At 38.3% G+C, this 19,559-nt stretch overlaps 1 protein-coding gene and 1 long non-coding RNA gene across 4 annotated transcripts in view; one reads left to right on the top strand and one right to left on the bottom strand.

The window, feature by feature from the left end:
* RORA (RAR related orphan receptor A) overlaps positions 1 to 7,380 on the top strand; it is a 341,873-nt gene extending 334,493 nt beyond the window's left edge. For all 3 annotated transcript variants that reach the window (XM_041468770.1, XM_041468768.1, XM_041468769.1), the window contains 6 exons: positions 807 to 928; positions 2,021 to 2,153; positions 2,829 to 2,936; positions 4,291 to 4,401; positions 5,664 to 5,776; positions 7,020 to 7,380. In XM_041468770.1, the coding sequence (XP_041324704.1) occupies positions 807 to 928; positions 2,021 to 2,153; positions 2,829 to 2,936; positions 4,291 to 4,401; positions 5,664 to 5,776; positions 7,020 to 7,184 (752 nt within the window). In that variant the 3' untranslated portion in view covers positions 7,185 to 7,380. The remainder of the gene's footprint in view (positions 1 to 806; positions 929 to 2,020; positions 2,154 to 2,828; positions 2,937 to 4,290; positions 4,402 to 5,663; positions 5,777 to 7,019) is intronic.
* A 3,983-nt stretch (positions 7,381 to 11,363) lies between these two features.
* On the bottom strand, positions 11,364 to 19,546 carry LOC121354292. Its single transcript, XR_005955259.1, has 3 exons — positions 19,358 to 19,546; positions 18,720 to 18,815; positions 11,364 to 12,196 (listed from the first exon to the last, which is right to left on the bottom strand). It is a non-coding gene; the product is annotated as an uncharacterized LOC121354292 (long non-coding RNA).
* Positions 19,547 to 19,559: the final 13 nt, after the last annotated feature.

The following is a 19,559-nucleotide window of genomic DNA, read 5'->3' as shown; positions in this document are numbered from 1 at the left end:
AGTGTTCCTGAACATTTATGGGACCAGGTTTTATTAATAAATTTAAATCTGCCTTATGCATCTTTTAATCAATTATAGCAGCAGAAAAAAATTTTATTTGGAATTAAAACATTGTATTGAAATTTTAAATCACGTAGAGTAAACTAGGTGACTAAAGCTGAAGGAAAACAACCCCTAGTTTTAGGGATTTTTTAGTATGTTAACTTAATCATCTGGATTCTCTAATAGATGCATTTTCCTGATTTTTTTTTTTTTTTTAATTATATGAGAGTAGGAAAAAAAATACACTTTTCCCTGTCAGGCAGCTTCATGGAACCAGAGTCCTGCCTGAGAGAACACTAGACAGGTGGTAACTGTATTTCCATATTGGAAAGTGTTGGCCCTGGCAGCTCTGCCTGGCTGGCAGTGCCGTTCTGTCCCGTCCCTGACAGTGTCCTGCGTTCAGCACGGCCTTGTCCACGGACAGTTGTGTGCCCTCGCTCGAGGGGTCCATGACCCCGCTCCTTCCCAGTTTCCTGCGAGCCCGGTGCCCGGCGTGGCTGTGCCCGTGTCCCCCCTTGGTGCCCAACCTTGGGTCACCGGCGCCCTCTGCCGGCGCTGCGGGCGCGGCCCGTGCTCCGGCCGCGCGTTCGATGGCTGCGCTTCCCGAAGCCGGCTCCAAGGAAACTCAAAGCAAAGCAGTTTTCTCTCTCTTTTTTCCACCCTCTCCCCTCCCCCTGTTGCAGCTGAAATATACGAGCTCTTCTCGTGTCTGAAGGTATAGCTTTGCATTTCTAACGTGTGTCGTTTCCTGCTCTTTCTTTTAGAACATCTTGCACAGAATATTTCCAAGTCACACATGGAAACTTGCCAGTACTTGAGAGAGGAGTTACAGCAGATAACATGGCAAACTTTTCTGCAGGAGGAAATTGAGAACTATCAGAACAAGGTATAAAAGCATGCCAACATACGGCATGGTTTCTTTAAAGCATGGTATTTCCATAACACACTGCAAAATTCACTTTTTCACTGCTTTCTCGTTACTGTCAGGAATGTATATTTCTGTGTGTTTAAAAAAATAATACACTAGAATCAAAAGGAGCAATATGGTCAGGATATCTTTTGCATTTGTGGTTCTTACAGGTCTAGGAAAAGGCAAAGATGTTCTCCTGAAATCTGTCTCTGATAAAGAAGAATAGGAAATAATAGGCATTTTTTCAATCCTAATTGGCATGTTATTTTCTTCTTTTAAATTGTAATGTCCTGGATCAACAATGACAAAAACTGAAGCCACCAAGTTTGTGATGTTACATGCTGTGCTTCAGTTTGAGTTTATAAACACAGAGCTCCATCAGATCTCCAGCCTTTGGGCTTCACTGTAATCCTGATTCAGGCTCCAGTTGTCCCTCAGTGTTTGGTTTTTACCTGTGGAGCAGCAGCACAGTGCTGCCATGCCACCAGGGTATTGTAAGATCTAATCAATGTTATTTCCAACATGCCTTCCATCCACAAGCTGCTACCAATTGGCTACATTTGGAAAATGGCCTTGGGAAGCACTGCTAAAGCACACTGTTCTTTGAACATATTTTTCATTTCCACAGAAAAATATTTAACCTTTCAGAGTACAATTTTTTCTACTTTAGGTGTTTTCATTTTACATTATTTTCAACACTGGAAAAAACATGATCATGCCTTGCTGGTATAACTTGGCATTTTATTTTCATGCAGTGAATAAAATTCCCACTGAAATGACCAAAATCATTACACTTTGACATTTTTGGCTTATGATAAAAGCTCTCCAAGCTGAATCTCTTCTGACATGATTGAAGAAGTCTTCCATGGTTGCACAGTCACTCATCCACATGAGGCTCTGGTTTTGAGGTCAATTCCCCTTTTCTTATAAGCAGATTGTAGCCAGGAGTGTTGGAGAGAACTCACTCCATTTTGTTGTTCGGTTTTCTTTAGCTCAGTTTTACTTTCTGACAATGAGCTTTCCAAAGCTTGGTTAGTAATTTTTGAATTTCTCTTCTCTCTCAAACAGCAAAGGGAGGTAATGTGGCAGTTATGCGCAGTCAAAATAACAGAAGCTATACAGTATGTAGTGGAATTTGCCAAACGCATTGATGGCTTTATGGAACTGTGTCAAAATGATCAAATTGTGCTTTTAAAAGCAGGTATGTGGGTCAGCTTTAAGGTCTGCTTCTATTAGTTTTGCCTGAGGAAGGTGTTACATGGTATATACAGTGGTTGCATACACTTATATTCATATGCAGTACAGTGATCATTTAAAATTAAATAATGAAAAACCTTGCAAATTTTCTTGTCTTTGAAGTAACATCATCTTAGTTATTGTAGGGAGAAGGAGTTCAAATCTATCTATTAAGTTCTCATCATGGAGAAAGGGAGCAATGAGTGTGTTAAGATGTAAAAATTGGATTTAATTTTTTTTTTTTTTGATTGCTGATAGTGAATATTTTAAGGTCAAAATCGAAATTGTTCTATGCAAGATATTGTAGCAGTAATTCAGGTTACAAATACTGGACCAAGTTGTTAAGGCTTGGTGAACATATATGTAAATGAGCTGCTTTGGCTTCAGAGACTGCATTACTCTAAAAAAATCACTGGAGTTCATTAGCATTAACCAAGTTTCTTCAGTGAAAACTTCTAAAGGGGTTTATGAGAATTCATGTAGTTCTACCAGCAAACCAAACTATGCTCTGTTACACCTCAGCAACTTACTACTCTACTAAACTGACAATGAATGCAGAGCATTGTTATTAAATTTTCACTTGCTCTTTGCAACTGAAGGCTCTCCTTCCCTAGTCAAACATCCGTTGTTTCTGTTCTAGGGTCTTTAGAGGTTGTGTTCATCAGAATGTGCCGTGCCTTTGACTCCCAGAACAACACAGTCTACTTTGATGGCAAGTATGCTAGCCCAGAGGTTTTCAAGTCCTTAGGTAAGGAAATGTGTTGTGTCTTTAAAGAAAAAAACAAACCAAAAAAACCCCAACAATAAAAATAATAAGGTGGAAAAGCAAGGGAAAACAGCTGCTTTGAAAAATCAGTCTATAGTATTCAAGTAAAAGAGTTCTGGAGCTCAGACTGCTGTTTTGTAAGCTGTCATGCTGGCTCTGTTTGAGGCCAAGCTGATTTCAGGAGGTAGAACAGCTTAACTGTGTGCAGTAAAGGACTGTTGGTGCTGAAGTTCAGCATTTTGAGTAGGGTAGAGCAGTTTGGACTAACTTGTGGAGAAGAGAATCCCAGATTTCCTGTCTAATGTAATGTTTCATATATCCTGTTGGAAAAGGCAGCAGATTTTATGCCAGTTTGGGATATACTGATATTACTGCTTTGAAGATGTTAATGGTGTTTTAAAATCTGCCAAGTCCAGTTATTTGCTGGTAAAATACTGTAAATCATTTTGTAAAATTAAACCACATGCAGTTTTGAAATTTTTTCCCACGTGTTTTTGCTGATTTTAAAAGGATGTATTCACTGGGTATAGATTTGGGCTGTAAGCCACTTTGGAGGCAATGAAAATACATAAATGGAGAATGCTGGACAATTACTGAAGTATTCTCTGCCTTTCTAAAACACCTCAAGGTACAAGGTCAGAGCACAAACAATTCTGGGTTCTAAGGAAATACTGCTTGGATCTGTTACCAGCTATATCCAGAAGTTTAGGCTGGGGAGGCTGAGGAAAACCCTCGTCTCTCAGGTTGTGATGCTCTTCAGAGCAGGGCTCACTTTAAAGACTGTACCTGCATGTGTGACAGCAGCGGTAACCTGAATAACACCTGTGTGAGCAAGAGAATGGATGGAAGGAGACAGAGTTCCTCTTCTGCATGAACCATGTTCAGTCATGGCTTCTCCCTTTGCTTCCTGCATGTCCCTTGTGTGCCTCTCTTCCCCACTCTGTGTGCTCAATAATCTTAAAATCAGAACTTCTTCAGTCCACACTGACATGACAAAGTTCCATTTAGAACAGAAACAAAGGTTTTGAGCTTGAAAATAAATGGCTTGAGATTTTTCCATATTTACCCCATGAGAACCCAGTGTAGGAAAGATACACTCTGCAAAACTTGGAGAATCTTGGCTGCCAGGATGTGGGAGCTGGGAACTTGTGGGAGTGCAGTAATACCCTCAAGGATGAGTGAGATCTCACTGCCATCACTTGACAGTCCTTAAGGAGAAGACCACCTATGAAGTGTTTTACATCTATTTCTCATCTCCATCAGAATAAATCAATAACTCTGTAGCCTCTGTAGCACTGAAGTAGTTTTAAATAAGCACTTACCTTTTTTTTGGCAGGTTGTGAAGACTTCATTAGCTTTGTGTTTGAATTTGGAAAAAGCTTATGTTCTATGCACCTGACAGAAGATGAGATAGCTTTGTTTTCTGCGTTTGTTTTAATGTCAGCAGGTAAGAGATGAAGATTTCCTCTAGATTCATTTGGTAGATTCATTTTCTAGATTCATTTGTTTTTATTTTGAGGCCTTTTTAATGATAACATTACAATTATCAGATGTTGTGGAAATACCATCTTTTTGAGTGTCTCCTCACCAATTTTTTTATTTCAATAAAGACATTAAAATTTAGGAACCAATTTGTTAAATTGGAAATCCTAATCTAAGCCCATATTTTCCACATTTTCCCCTTATTGAGGACTCAGCTTTTTTGCAGAGGCTTAAATGCATTTGTGTGAGACTCGTGAGCCAATCCTGGTGAGACAGGCAGTTAGTGAGTTCCCATAGGCAGCTTTCTATGTGTGTGAGCTTGCAGCTGCAGCACAACAGAAAATTTCCAGCAGTGCCATTTTAGTGTGACTGGGGACACAGAGAATTATGGTGCAAGACATCCAAGTTACGCCAAAAGTCAGCCTGGGTCTACCATGCCTGTGGCTATAGTAAGTTAATAATCACAGGTGAATATGCACAGTGTGCTCCAGGTCCTGAAAAGGCTTCTTAGGTCAGGTGGAACAAGGTACTGGGGCAGAAAGTCAGTTTGTGCCTGGCCTGATACCTGAGGAAGGAAACTGAGTTCAGACTGCAGCATAGTGGACTCAGGAGTGGGGATGCAAACTTCTATTAGCAGTGGTGAGTCTGTCATAAATATGTGCTCATATTGCTGGCTGGACAGGAAGTGTGTTAGCCCTGTGTTTTAGCAGGCTACAGAGCCCTACAGTTCTGTCACGCCAGGAATGTGGCAGCTAATACTGCTTCTCTGCCAGGAAGTTCAGCTGCTTTTTCTTTAATAGCTGAATCTTTGCATCTGATTTTTCTGTCAGTCACTGTAAGTTCTGCTGGTTTTCTGTAAGATCTTACTAAGAAGATCTCTCCAACTAGTTGTTCATTATATGATCTATTCATTTCCCGGTAAAAAGTTGCTAGGCTCACTTTGTAAACACCCTGCATTTTACAGATTTTCTTGCAAATGAATAATAGATCTTACTCAGATGCATTGCATTCTCCTAAATAAGGACTTTATAAAAGTAACTTTAAGTGCATGTAATAAATATATTTCAAAACCTATTAATTTTGAAGCCCATTTTCTATATGAAAGTATATCACAATTGAAAGGAAGGTTGCAGACAGGAAAAAGGAATCTGTAAAACACTTAGTACTTCCTGGTGCGCTGTGATCCCTGTGTGCATTACTAGAGGTTTTAACTCCATTTATATTCAGATCGCTCATGGCTTCAGGAGAAAGTGAAAATTGAAAAACTCCAACAGAAGATCCAGCTAGCACTTCAGCACGTCCTACAGAAGAACCACCGAGAAGATGGAATTCTAACAAAGGTAAGAGTCATCCTGTGCCATGTCACAGGACTGTGAAAGAGTGGCTTCATCTGAACACTGCCCTGATTATGGGGTAAAAGCTCATACACAATTTATTTATAAAGCCAGAATTCTGTGTTCAAAATCGAGCTGCTCAGTTGAACTTGGTTACTTAAACCTAGAAGAGGTGAAATGATGTGTTCTAGGGAACAAGGTTGATAACGGTCTGAAAGGAAGTATTTTTATGTGGAACTTCATGAAAAGTGATGAAGGTTTTTATGATAGTTCTCCTACACAACACTCCTGCTACACAGAATACTATTTCAGTGCTACAACATGCATGACTTAGTATTTGTGGAATTGCTGCCTGCCTGACAATTAAGTTGTTACAAAATACAACACACAAACTAAACTGGTTTTTCTGACTTCTGTGAGAAGTTCCCCACACAGCCTTTTTCTCAGTTCTTCCAAATACTGATTCCTAGGAAAAAGAGGCACTACCTACTATTATATACTAAAGTATCTTCATGTAATTTCTCAGAAATGGGAAACTGGTGTGATGTTACAAGAAGTAAATCTGAAGAACTGGGGAAATACAGGCACTTTACTTTTAGCTTGCAGAGACAGTTCCTTTTACACTTCTGCACAGCCAGAGCTTATGCTTCGTTTCACAACACAGAATTACTTGCAATAGAAAGTAGGATGGTCCAGCCCGGGCTATGCAGATTTTCTTAATTTCAAATCCTAGCTCATGTAATTTTCTCTGAGTGTATACTTTGGATACCTTTGTCAGAAGAAAGAGTCTTCCCTATGTGTTGATAAAAATACTTTACTCAATAACTTCAGGGAGTACCCTCATGATACTTTTGAAGTACATATTTTTTACCTTATTTGAATGAAGGTAAAAAAGTCTAATCTATTGCATTGCCAGTTCCCTCCATAATATTCACTGAGGGTTGAAAAGCAGCTGGGATTGCCTTCTTTCAAGAGGATAATTTAATGAGTGAAGATCCAGCCCTGAAATACTTGTTTTTCAATCCAGCAAGGAAACCTAATGCCACATTTCCTAAGACCTTAAAAAAGATTATTTCAAAAATAGCTATGAGTCCATTACTTAAATACTTCTAGCAAATATACATGACTGTACATCTGAAATGTCCTTGTTCAGTTAATAATTTGGTTTGGGAGAGCTTTAATCCTTACAGCAAGATTGGGAGGCCTGGTTCCATGTATGACCATATGACTTGTGTTCATTTTTTTACAGTTAATATGCAAAGTGTCTACTTTAAGAGCACTGTGTGGACGACATACAGAAAAGCTTATGGCATTTAAAGCAATATACCCAGACATTGTGCGACTTCATTTTCCTCCACTTTACAAGGAGTTGTTCACTTCAGAGTTTGAGCCAGCAATGCAAATTGATGGGTAAACGTATCACCTAAGCACTTCTAGAATGTCTGAAGTACAAACATTAAAACAAAAGAAAGGAAAAAAAAGGAAAAAAAAAAAGAAAGAAAACCAAGACACTTTATATGGCCCTGCACAGACCTAGGGAGCCAACACACTGCACATCTCTTGGCGGTCGGGGTCAGGCGAAGGATGGGAAACAATGAAACAAAGTTGAACTTGTTTTTCTCATGCATATGATTTCCATTATGCCTACAAATATGGACCCTTTTTCTGTCTCAACTTCTCAATCCTTGACCTCTGTTTACACAGACTGAGGGTACTCATGTCAGAAGGTTGTTTTCTCCTGTAGTTCACTGCCCAGACTTTTGACAGAACAATCAATTTGTTGGTCAGAACAGAGTCCACCTAGTAATCAGCGACTGGTGTGCATTGCAGAGATTTCAGCATCAGTTTGCACAACTTGCTCATTGTTTCATGAAGGACGATTTTTTTTCACCTACCACTGTTTGCCAGTAGACAGAATGGCATGAAAAGGGTCCATAGCAATAGCAACAATAGCATTATAATATATTACAGGGTAAATGGGCATGAAGACTATATATAGCAAAAGAGATATTGTTTATATATTGTTTTAATTAATATAAAATGTAGTTACTGGTATAGCTTTTCTTGTTGAATTGATAAGGCACTTTCATTTTGCACCTTTTTCTTTAAATTAAATGCTAGCGTGTTCATTGTTGTGTTGCATGTGCACCAGAAATTCAAGTTTAACTGAAAAAGGTTTGGCAGGTACTGGTACATTGGGAGGTATTTATGCTGCTGTTTTCCATGTTACTTTTAAAGAGAGGCTGGTCATATCCTGAAATGGTTAGAGATTTTTTTAAAGAGTTGAAAATAATGACAATTTTCTACATTAAAATAATCTTTTCAGAAGTTAAATTCAAAGGTACTTTTATTTTCAAGTCTTTCAAACCGGAATGTTGCAAAGTCAAAAGCCTCATTTTCAAAGGTTCTGAGTCTCCACTGTCAGAGTTGAACTAATTAATTACAGATCATTTACAAATGGGTTACACAGCATCTTTGAAAATCAGGCTATTAAATAGTGTACTCCTGCCCACCATAAATCCAGGTTTGAAAGCATTTATTCAAGTCTGTATCTACAGTAAAAGTATGTGTGTATGACATGCTTGCAGAAATGTAATTTTTACATGTAATATTACATACTTTTGTACTCCATATCGTAAACAATGCCTTCAAATGCCAAGCTGTAACCTATCAAAATCCATAGCTTTGGCTTCAGTGAGATGAGACACACTGACCCCTGTTGTTCCAGCAGTTTGGTTTCAGGGAACTGAGCAGAGAAGTCTGTTCTCTCCTTGTTTAAAAAGATGCACTTTAAAGTTCATCAGATGGGAACAGACTAAGAAAGGAAGGGCACACTGTTGCTAGAAAGCATTAGTTTGTACTCAGTACAAGCCTGGAAATCATTAATATCAGAAACCTGCATTCTGTAATTCTGATTCCTGTATTGCATAACCAAGCAATAAGCTGAATCTTGCAGTGTTATTAATTACCATTCCCTTCAGGAAGAATTCTATCTCTGAGCAAAGCTGGCAGTAAATGTATTTCTGAAGGAAGCAGGTTCACATAAACAACATTGCAAACTGTGGCTGTTTGAGCCAGAGGTGGATATTTGGGTTTGGATTAGATGAAGATTCATAACTGGATGCCCTGTAGGCCATCACAAATGCAGTTTTGATGAACTACCTAAGAAAAAGCTGGGAACATCAAAAAATTAAAAGGAATGAGACTGAATGTGCCCTACTGATTTAACTTCCAAGGGTAAACAATCTCTTATATAGGTTATAGTTGTTGAGAAGTAACAAGTGAATAGACGCACACTGAAGCTTAAGAATTTTAAAAAGGAGAATCAGATCAGCAGGTTCTTATTGGCAAAATACAGGTTTATTCTATGATTTGAATGTGTTTCCTTTGGGGTCAAATAGAAACATTTATCTATGACATTTATTAAAAGTGTTCCAGTCTAGCACATCAGGGAAGGTTACAGCTATCACTCATCTCTAGGCTTTGAAAGGAGGGCAAGAGCAGAGCATCACACTTCCTCCTCAGAGCAGTGTGTCCTGGAGTGTGGGAAGGGAACACCTGCAGTGCTGTGAGCACTGGGATGGAGGCTTTTGGAAGAAGTCCATAGAGCTGTCTTTTTCCTGCTCCATCCTGCCTGCACCTGAAGAGGTGGCTCACAGCCCAGCACGTGCTCACTCCAGTCCCACTGAAACACTTTTCCTAGGATCATTGTTTACTTTATTGGAGTAACTGGCATGATACGGTACTTGCATTGTAATGTGTATTCCTATTTTTGAAGCACCTCTTTAAACTAACAAATGTTTTCTGAATGTGACCAGCCTTAGGTGCTAGTCCTGTAAAGATCAACTAAACTTAATCTCAGTGTCAACTAATGAATAGTGAAGTAAGACCTTACTTTTTTAGAGAGCGAGATACACCTCCTACTTCTGACAATGTAGACTACCAGGCAAAATATTGGGGATTAGTTTTCAGTCACATCCTGCTCTTACCTTTTCATGAGGAATATAAGTATTTTACCAGGTATCTAGGCACCAGTGGTTTTGTTTGGATTCTGTTTAGCATATTTACATTCATAAATCATTGACAATATAAGTCTTGGAGCATTTACTAATAAAATACATAACAATAAAAAGGTTTCAAATAGGGCCTTAGCTGAGACTGATCTTCCAGGCCAGAAAGTACTGTTGTTTTTGTTTGTGGGAGCTCATGTGTACTGGGACCTTCTTAAATCAGGCTGAACATACACACCCCAAGTAACTCTGCTTTCCTGGTCACAGTTAACAGCCACTTGGCAATAGAGTATAACTTTTGGGTTGGCCTTCCTGGAGAGGGGAAAAACCAGCAGATCACTGATAAGACATCTGTTGCCAAGGAGGTTTTTATGCAAGGGGACTCAGAATAACACCAGAGTGGCTGGTCGGAGATGGCCATGTAAGAACACAGCGCAGCAGAGGAAGTGCCCTCTGCAAAACCCCTGGGACTGTGGCCTGCCATCAGATGATCAACCAGTTAAAAACCACTGGAGGTCAATGGATATTCACATGAGTATTTTCATCATCTGCCCAGTTCACTACAAATAAAAACACTAGGATAGCTGAACATAATATTTTGAGTTTAGATGACCTAGTCCTTAGAGTCTGCAAAGCTTTTTCCTTGGGAGTTATATCTATCCCTGGAGATATTTTCTGGCTTTCTAGGAAGAGCTACTAGACTATACTGTCATATGAACCACCCTAATATGTCATCACCTCCAGCATTGTTTGATGTATGGAATTAGTTAAAAAGGGAGGCTGTTTTTAAGTTTGGTTGTTCTTTATTAGCTTATCTTAGTATGAATACCAAGATATCTGTCTATGTGCACCTGTGTGTGTGAGAGAGTCCATTGTGTGCGCACATGAGTGTATGCGTGGGACGTGTGAGCGGCTGCTTCTAGGCTGTTAAGTGTCAATGGAATAAAGAAAATGTATTCAAAATACTTAAGTCAAAAATAGAAGGTGGTAAAAAGATTTATTCTATACAAAGCCTTGTCTGGACCACTTTAGAGAGACTTCTATTTTTTTAACCCTTCTATAAATGTTTGATGGCACTTGAAATATTCCTGCAATAAAATGTGATTTGTGTAAACATTAAAAAAAAAGATTTTGTAATGTGAAACAATGAAAGAAAGTAATGTAATTTTTCTAAAAAACAAAAAAAAAAACCACAAACGAACGAACTTTGTATTATTTTCTTGATGGAATTTGTCTATTTGTCTTTGGAAAATTTTTATTTCATTGAATGTGCCATAGTAGAGGTGCGTTTTTCTTTTTCTTTCTTGTTTTTTATTTTTACATTTTAGATTAAAGGAATAGCTGTGTTCCGACATTCCAAAATGCAAGATGACATAGCAGTCATGATTAAAAGGTTTGATTAGTAAGCTTCAATCATTGTTGCTTTTTTTGCACATGTTCTTCATTCCTCTACAGTGCAATATGTACATAGAGCACTTGCGGGTGTAACCTTGATCCCTCAGGGAAAAATACATATTTGTACAGGATTTTTCTTTTTTTTTGCCTTTTTTCTTTTCTTTCCTTTTTTTTTTTTTTTTTGTCGATTGAATCACTTGTCTGTTGTTGAGGGGCAGCCAGATAATAATCCTAAACCACTGTCACAAAATATTGTTTAAATTTTGTGCCCTTTTATTATTTAAAAAAGAAAAATAAAAGTTATTTTCTGACAGTTCTTTGTGCTGATTGGTGAAAAAAAAAGGGTAAATAGATTAAGCACCTTATGATTGACTTAACTGTGAATGACAATCCATCTCGTTATCAACAAGAGAAGCCCTATCATTTTGGAGCTGGGGTTAGAAGTCAGAAACTAATGTGCTCAGGGATCTTCTAAAACTCTTCAACAGGGTGGCCAGTACTGCTGGTGGAACAAATTACTTTTTAAAAAATATGCTAGTATTTCTTCCCTTCCCCCTGCCCCCAGGCACAAGAGAACTGGATGGTTTTTTTTAACTAAATGCTCTATGCGTGCCTCATTGTCTTGCTCACTCTTGCAGTAGAGCTGCTTCTTGGTTGGTATTGTGCTCAAAACTCCAAATAGTGCAACGATTTTACAATTGTATTTTAGAAAATAAATGCTGACCCACTAAATAAATGATATAAATTAATTTCAATACCCTCTGAACATTTTTATAATGATAGGACTACTTTTCCAGCTGAAATTCAGTGTTCTGCAATAGAAAGCGGCTTTTTAGTATTTGAAGTATTATCAAAGAAATTAATCAGTTTGTGAGAATACAGTAAGAATGAAAAAGGTCATGGTTAGGTTTCATCAGTGAAGTCACATAGAAAGGAACACAGATCTGCAGGAATACAAGAACAGCACTTCCAGTGTTGTCTGTCATTGTTGCAGATGTTTCATGGTAAAGCCAAAACCTGACTGGAAAGAAACACTGCAGCTGAAGAAACTTACATATCTAGTACATCAAATACAGCAATTCCCAGTGATTTTACAATGGCACCAAACCCAACAATGTTTAGAAATCTCCCAGTGCCAAACTATGGGATGCTTGAAGCCTGTCCCAATTAGCTTTGTTTTATGGCTTCACAATCTTTTGAAAATGCAAGTAGAAAAGCAAGTAAACAACTATGAACAAAATGAGCAAGACTTCAGTACCTTGGTTACATTGGAAAGAGAGTGAATTTTGATTTCTCCATCCAATGTGTCTGCTTGGAGAAAGCCCCAGTTTTCTGGTATTTTTGAGGGTTTTTTCACAGGTATACAGTTGGTTACTTTAGATTGCTTAATGAATAGGGAGAGCATAGTTACGGTTTCACAAGCTGACAGCTGAGTTTAGCTTGGAATGGCTTTCCAAGGCAGACAAGTGCTTAGCAAGTACAATCAGTTGGTGTTCCAGCATCTTCAGCAGAAGAGAATTCCTACTGCTGATTGACAGTGCACCCTATTCTTTACATACTTGCACATCAATTAAACACTTAGAATGGACAACCTATAAGATGTTTTAACTGTGTAGTGGGATGATCCAAGCATTACAGTATCCTTTTTTGGATTGGCATAGACAATCCCCAGTCTGTACTTGATGAACAAAACAAGTTACACAGTGTAAGCTGTGCAAATGATGCCTATTTTTTTCCCTAGACATTCCTAAACTCCTCAATATAGACAAACCTATTAATATATATGCCAGAAACAGCACTTACTACACAATATCCAAAAATAATAGGCAATTTTCTCTTGAGTATGGAATTCTACCTGTGCTAGCTGATTCAGATTGCACAGAACATCTTTATTTTCCCTAGCTGGAGAAACATAACTATTAGAATTATTTTTAATTATTAATACTAATATTTATCACTTTTAAAGTTACATCCATTAATATATTTGAATATTAGACTCTTTCTTTTTGTTTAAGTATTTCTGTCAGTTAATCATTTGGTGGAAATGAGGGCAAATGCATACAAATACCAAATACAACAACAAAAAGAAAAGTTTTAAAATGTAAATGAGTATTTATTTAAAAATCCTTGCAGTATGTGCTTTAATTCTAGTACTGTGATAATGGCTTGCTACATAATGCTAAGTCACTGGACTTGAGGAGAAAAATACATAACATAATATACAGTCTTTCTCTGGAACTTTATTCAGGTACTAAATAGAATTTTAACATCTAAACAGAAGCTGTATTCTACCTTTTCCATCTATAATGTTGCTGTTTGTCCTTTTTTTTTTTTTTTTGCCTTTATCATTGGTAGAATATAGCAATAACTTTATAGCAATAAGTAGGCTATCCAAATAAGAAACAAAACATGATAAAGGCTTCAGATCAATACTCATAGGCTCACTTTTTCTGCCACAATATTCACTTGTATGTCTTCCCTCATAATCTTATTACTTCTTCAAGCTGAACTTCACAATCAAGTTGTTCAACTTGATGTGTGACATCACACTTTGTTAACATCTGCATGTTTTCAGTGTTCACATGTCCTATGTATACTTGTGTTCCTATGTTAGTGTTTCTCAAGGTTTCTGAAAGCACAATCTCTATGAGCTATATTTCTGCACAGGGCTCTCTGTGTTGGAATTGACTTAGGTTTCCTGGGGCAGGGAGTGTGGATCAGCTGGAAGGATTGGCAGCATTTCCTAACTGAAGGAACCAAGCTGCTGCAGGTACTTGGGAACTCTCTGGCCGCTGCAAAATGCAAAGTGCAGTCCCCAGCCGGCTCTTGCAGCTCCTCCAGGCCGTGGGGCTGAGCTGCAGCTCCCGAGTTCCCTGCCCAGTGTGCTCCCGTAGCCAGCACAAGCACGTGCTCTGCGCTGGAGAACCTGCACTTCACAAAGAGCAGAGCTGGGTGTGCCTGGCAGGGTGTTTTGATCACGATGTAAACACTTGGGCAGCATTCAAACAACCAGTTGTGACTTTCGGTTTGAGAAACACTACCCTGAATTACCCCACAAAGTCTTAATGTAGATGCACAAACTTTACAGGAACTTGCAATCTGTAATGCTATCTATATCTAATGCAGAGAATTCATAAGCAATACAGTGAATTTTATTTCACAAAAAGGCATACGTACTGTACACCTTTTTAAATCCAAAATGTTCCTCATTTCTACATTGATTTAGAAACAAGTTACAGAACAGTGGTCACTATTTGAAGTATTAGGACATTAACTGGCTGCTTCTTTATATGTAACTGTATTGTCTGCCTGCTCCTTTTCTGGAGATGTGTTTTTGTATTGGATGTTTGGGCCAATGGGAGGCTTCAAGCTACAATGTATTTTCCCAGATTAAATATATTTAACATATGACAAACCCCAGACAAGGCTTTTTAAAATGTATAAAGAACTGCAGTGTTAGGTGGTTTATTTGCAAACTGTTTTCAATGTTGTCCATTTTTATGGCACCTTTAACAATATTCTTGTTTCCAAAGTACAAAAAAAAAAGGTTAAAAATATTCTAGCCATAACTGAATGTCAAGCAATAAAACAAATGACTTTTTGTGCATAGATTTAAAAGAAATACAAGTTTTAGACATCTGCATGTAAATGCAAATCTCTTGTTTACTGCTTTCTTAAACTTGAGCAACTGATTCCTTATTTTACTACTAATTTAAGGACTTGTAATGGCCTGTAAACATTTTATCTTGCTCTATTCTTTCAACTCTAACTTTGTCTCTGCTTTGGAGTCATAATATTCAATGTTGTTCTGCTCACCTCTATACAGTTAACTTTTTGCTTTCATTCTGTATAGATAAAATTATACTATAAACAGCCTACACAGTGCAAATATTTATCTGTTTATCAAATACCACATTATGCTGTATAATATCTGTTTTACTATATAATCTATTTTAGACATAGCTGTTTAGAACTAGAGTGTGCTATTTTTGTGTTTTTCTGATGTGTGGTGCTAGATAAGTTACTTTTGTGAACAAAAACAAACAAACCCCTTTTATTCCTAGACAATACCACCTTTGGGTCTTGTTAATTTCACTGAGTATAACTATATATAAATATATATATTTGTGTATATATATATATACACCAACATATGCCCAACAAGTACCTGTATCAGAGTACAAGATTTGGGACATGGTTTTCTCTTTAAATGCATAGTGTCATTATATAAATTATTCTATAGTATATTTAATAAGGAGAAAATTACTTCACCGGTACAGATACTTGATATCAAATGTAGAATTTTTTTCTACATTATTAACATTATTAATTATTAATGTTATTAAAATTGTTCTGTCCAGCTTGTTATCCTTTTGGTTACTAAAAGAGTCTGCCTGTATTGTATTCAAAATAAGAAAAACATCTAATCTGCCAGTATGAAATAATTACAATGTGCTGTCTGTCTGAAAGGGAGGTAGTTATTTGGCTCGTTGGGAGAATTCTATCCTGTTGTTGCATCGGAAATTTCTAGATGTTATTCTGCTGGGTGCCTTCCTCCCTCCTCACTTTAAATAGGATCTGTACACGCTCAGACTGCGGATGTTACTGGGCCATGCCTACACACTTAACTCCAGTTACTGTAAATAGGAATGTTCTGTAAATCTGCCGTGATGGATGGCTAAATTCAGTCCCTGGATATGCTTTATACACCATGCATACATATCCAAGGACAGCCAGTAGCAACTAAAGTTAATTAAGAAGTGGAATTTGCAACATTTTGTCAGGTATGGGGGTTTTGTTTTTATTTTTTCATGTATACCTTAATTTACGTAGTCACATACCCTTCAAAATATTCCTGTCCCCTGTTCCTTTCATTCTAGATATTGTTTTCATGTTCATTCTTAAAAACTGATGGATATCAAATATCTAACTAAGGAGGTAATTAACCTTTTAAATATTTATTAGAATTTTTCTGTAATATTACTGAATTTATAAGATCTTTAGCAAAGATTTTTGAGCAATTTATTAATAACAATGTTTCTGTTTACTGCACTTTTTGATAATAGAAGGTAGTGAATTTTAAAGCCATGGTTCTTGGCTTCCATGCACTGCTTTTATACCCTCAATCCAAGGAATATATATATATAAATAATTTTTTTTAAACAGCAAACATACTGTTGACCTAAAAACAAAAACAAACTTTACTGCACCATGGGTATATTTTCATAAGTGGAATGTTTAACTGCAAACACTATCAGGACAATTATAAAAACCTCTTGAAGCTACAATCTTATTTAAATATAAGCCATGACAATTTTGTTTTCCCTTCTTGATTTAAGTCACCTTTTGATATTTTCAAAGAGAGAAGGACTCACTCTTAAATTTGTATGTACCAACTTATAGGTAATGCCAGGAACACATTCTCCCTGTTGTTTTAATAGTTTGATATATTTATGCAAAACCATTTGGTTAACATTTATCCTCCCTCTTTACTAAATGTTCAACATACCAACGCCAGAATAAATGCTGATTACAAATATACATCAGATTGAAGATGAAGCACACAGACTTAAAAACCTCGTTGAGTGATATGCTCAAATTTCTGTAAATACACACAAGTTTAATGCAATTATACTGTACATGTAAATATGTGCTGTCTGTTATGTGTACAGTATGTATAAACCCCTTTTCTAGCCACAATAAAATGTAAGCCATCAAGAGGATGTGGTATTGTACTAAACCTTTGCTAATGATCTTTACCCAGTCACTTCACTTCTCCCTTCCATAGACCTTTCCAACTCACTCTTACAATAGCCTGCTTATATTCAAGTTTGTTATTTTACTCAGTCCCGAAAAAAGTATTTTGATTCATTTTGTAAATATGACTGTAAAAATAAGAGATTTAATGTTGTCTTTTAAATACTCCAATTTTCATTCTAATATGAATGTTGTTATATTGTACTTAGAAACCGTACCTTTAATATTACATTACCTTTATTAAGTGCATTGAACACATCGATTTTAGATGTGCTTTATGTACTCTTATCCTGTAATAAAACTTCAGCTTCTAATGGAAAATCTGTCTTAATTTTTTTGTCAGTCGCATCTTCCTTGGTTTTCTGAATTACGTTTTATTAGGTTTATTCCTTAAGGAATGCACTGATACAAAATCAGACTACACATATATTAGAGCTGATTTAGCATGTACATCATGTTTTGTCAGCAGCAGGGAAACAAGGTGACCCCCAGACACCTTTTAAGCTCCCCTTTTGGCCAACGAGAGCTTGAAACCTTTCCAGAATGAATGTGGATTAATGCAGCTTCCCTCTGTTTGAAGGCGTCTTGTTTGAAATCACAGTTCACTACACCAAGTGCAAAATAGAAGAAATTTGGCACAAAACCCTCCCAGTGAGCACTCCCAGCAGAAATACTACTTTAGGTCAGATCTAAATGAGGATGTGGGTATCAAAATTTGGGTATCAAAGTTTTAATATAATTTAGGCATCAAAAGTCAAAGGTGCCACTCCCCTCTGCTGTGCTAACTTTGGGAATACCTGAATGTGTCAGCAGCATGCTTGGTCTTAAGACTTCAGGCATGTGAAATTCTCTTTCTGCACCTACTCAGAAATGCCTCAGTCTTGACAGAGCTTTTAACAGCTCAGTATTTATATGTCTGACCATGATCCAGAAATAGATTCTAGCATTCATCTTTGAAGCACTGTATCTGGAAGCAGCCTTCACCTACAGATCAACCCTACAAAAAAAGTAGCGTAAGTGCTAACTCCTAGGACGGCAGCACTAAGCAGTGCCATGTGTTCTACAGCAGCTCCCTGTCTGCAGCAGTCAAGACACTGAAAACACAGATTTCATTTTCTCATCCTCAGGACAGGACCCTGCCCAGTGTTCCCAGTCACAGGAGAGCTCCTAACCACCAACACAGAGGTTAGGGAACAGCTTTACGAAGAACTGTGTAGTTCTATCTAAAACACAGGAATTTTTCTGAAGTGAGACAAACTGAAGCCTCCCTCCTGTGCCTGCCCATAAGGGAACCATAAGGAAAGCTAAACTGTACCTTAGGAGGTGGTGGGTTTGACCTCTGGTTATTTCACAGAGCCACAGAAGTGCTGAGGGTGACAGGGACTTCAGAGGCCCCAGGCAGGGTCTCCCTGAGCTGGTTGCCCAGGACCATGCCTAGCTTTTGAATATTTCCAGGGATGGTGACTCCAAAACCTCCCTGGGCAGCCCAGTGCTACTGTTTCATCACCCTCACAGTGGAAACCTGTTTCCTGATGTTCATGTTTGTGCCATGGAAGTACAAAGATCATCAGTAGGAAGTAGCAGTATTCTATTTAAAAACAAAAAACAAAACAAACAAAAAACCCCAAGAAATAAAAAATAAAAAAAAAAAAAACACACACACACACAAAAAACCAAAAACCAACCAACCAGATTCTGCAGGTTTTAGAGAGATTTAGTAGGATTTAAGCTGCCATATTCACCAAAATAAGCGTTCTTATAATTGAGCTACAGAACTGTTACCATACCTGGGTCGGGAACTAAGATCACTCCTTACAAGGGGCAATTCCACGGCTGGGCTCTGGGTGGGTCTATCCGGTGGGACAGAAAACCTTTCTGCTTCTCTAAGATAAACAAATCAAGAGGGCAGAATTAAAATCAGTGCCCTTAAAACTGATCTGCAAGCAAACTGAAGACTCCCTTGTTTGGCGGGTTTGGAAATAATTCTGAATCATCTCTGGGTTTTCCTGTATTTGTGTAATAGTGCCCCATTTTAATCACAGGACACCAGACACATACTGTGCCCTCATCATTTCCCCATCTTTAGGGCAGGGACCGGCATCACCTTTTCTTGTGACACCACAAGCAAATGAGTTTCCATCACCAAACCTACGGGTTGTGAGAATACCTGAATTCCACATTTTATCGCACTGGTAAAATGTGCCTGCCCATCAATTTAAAAAGATTTTGCGGCGCTGCTCACGAGGAGTGAGCCAGGGAAACTGAACGCCTAAGAGAGGAAGGAAGCTGCTGAACGCAGCGTCCTCTACGGGCACCTCAGCCCTCACGCGCCTCCAACCCCTCAGAGACAGGCGGGGCCCCTCGCCCTGCACACCCGGAGCGGGAGGAGCCACCCAGGACACCCACCCTCTGCCCAGAGCCCCACCTCTGAAACACGCGGGGAGGGGCGGGATGTGCCGCCCATGGCATCCTCCTTCTGCCCAGGCCACGCCTGCGAGCACGCAGAATACAACCCCACGCCATCATCCGCCCCGCCCGCCACAAGATGGCGGCCACACTCTGAGGCGCTGCTCGAGCCCGTGTCTCTATTGGCTGGCTCAGAACACCTGACACATGCGCCGGGCGCT

Source organism: Pyrgilauda ruficollis, unplaced genomic scaffold, assembly GCF_017590135.1.
Source record: "Pyrgilauda ruficollis isolate IOZ18807 unplaced genomic scaffold, ASM1759013v1 scaffold23, whole genome shotgun sequence".
NCBI classification, from domain to species: domain Eukaryota; kingdom Metazoa; phylum Chordata; class Aves; order Passeriformes; family Passeridae; genus Pyrgilauda; species Pyrgilauda ruficollis.
The sequence above is the reverse complement of the archived record's forward strand: the minus strand, read 5'-3'. Positions and strand labels throughout refer to the sequence as shown.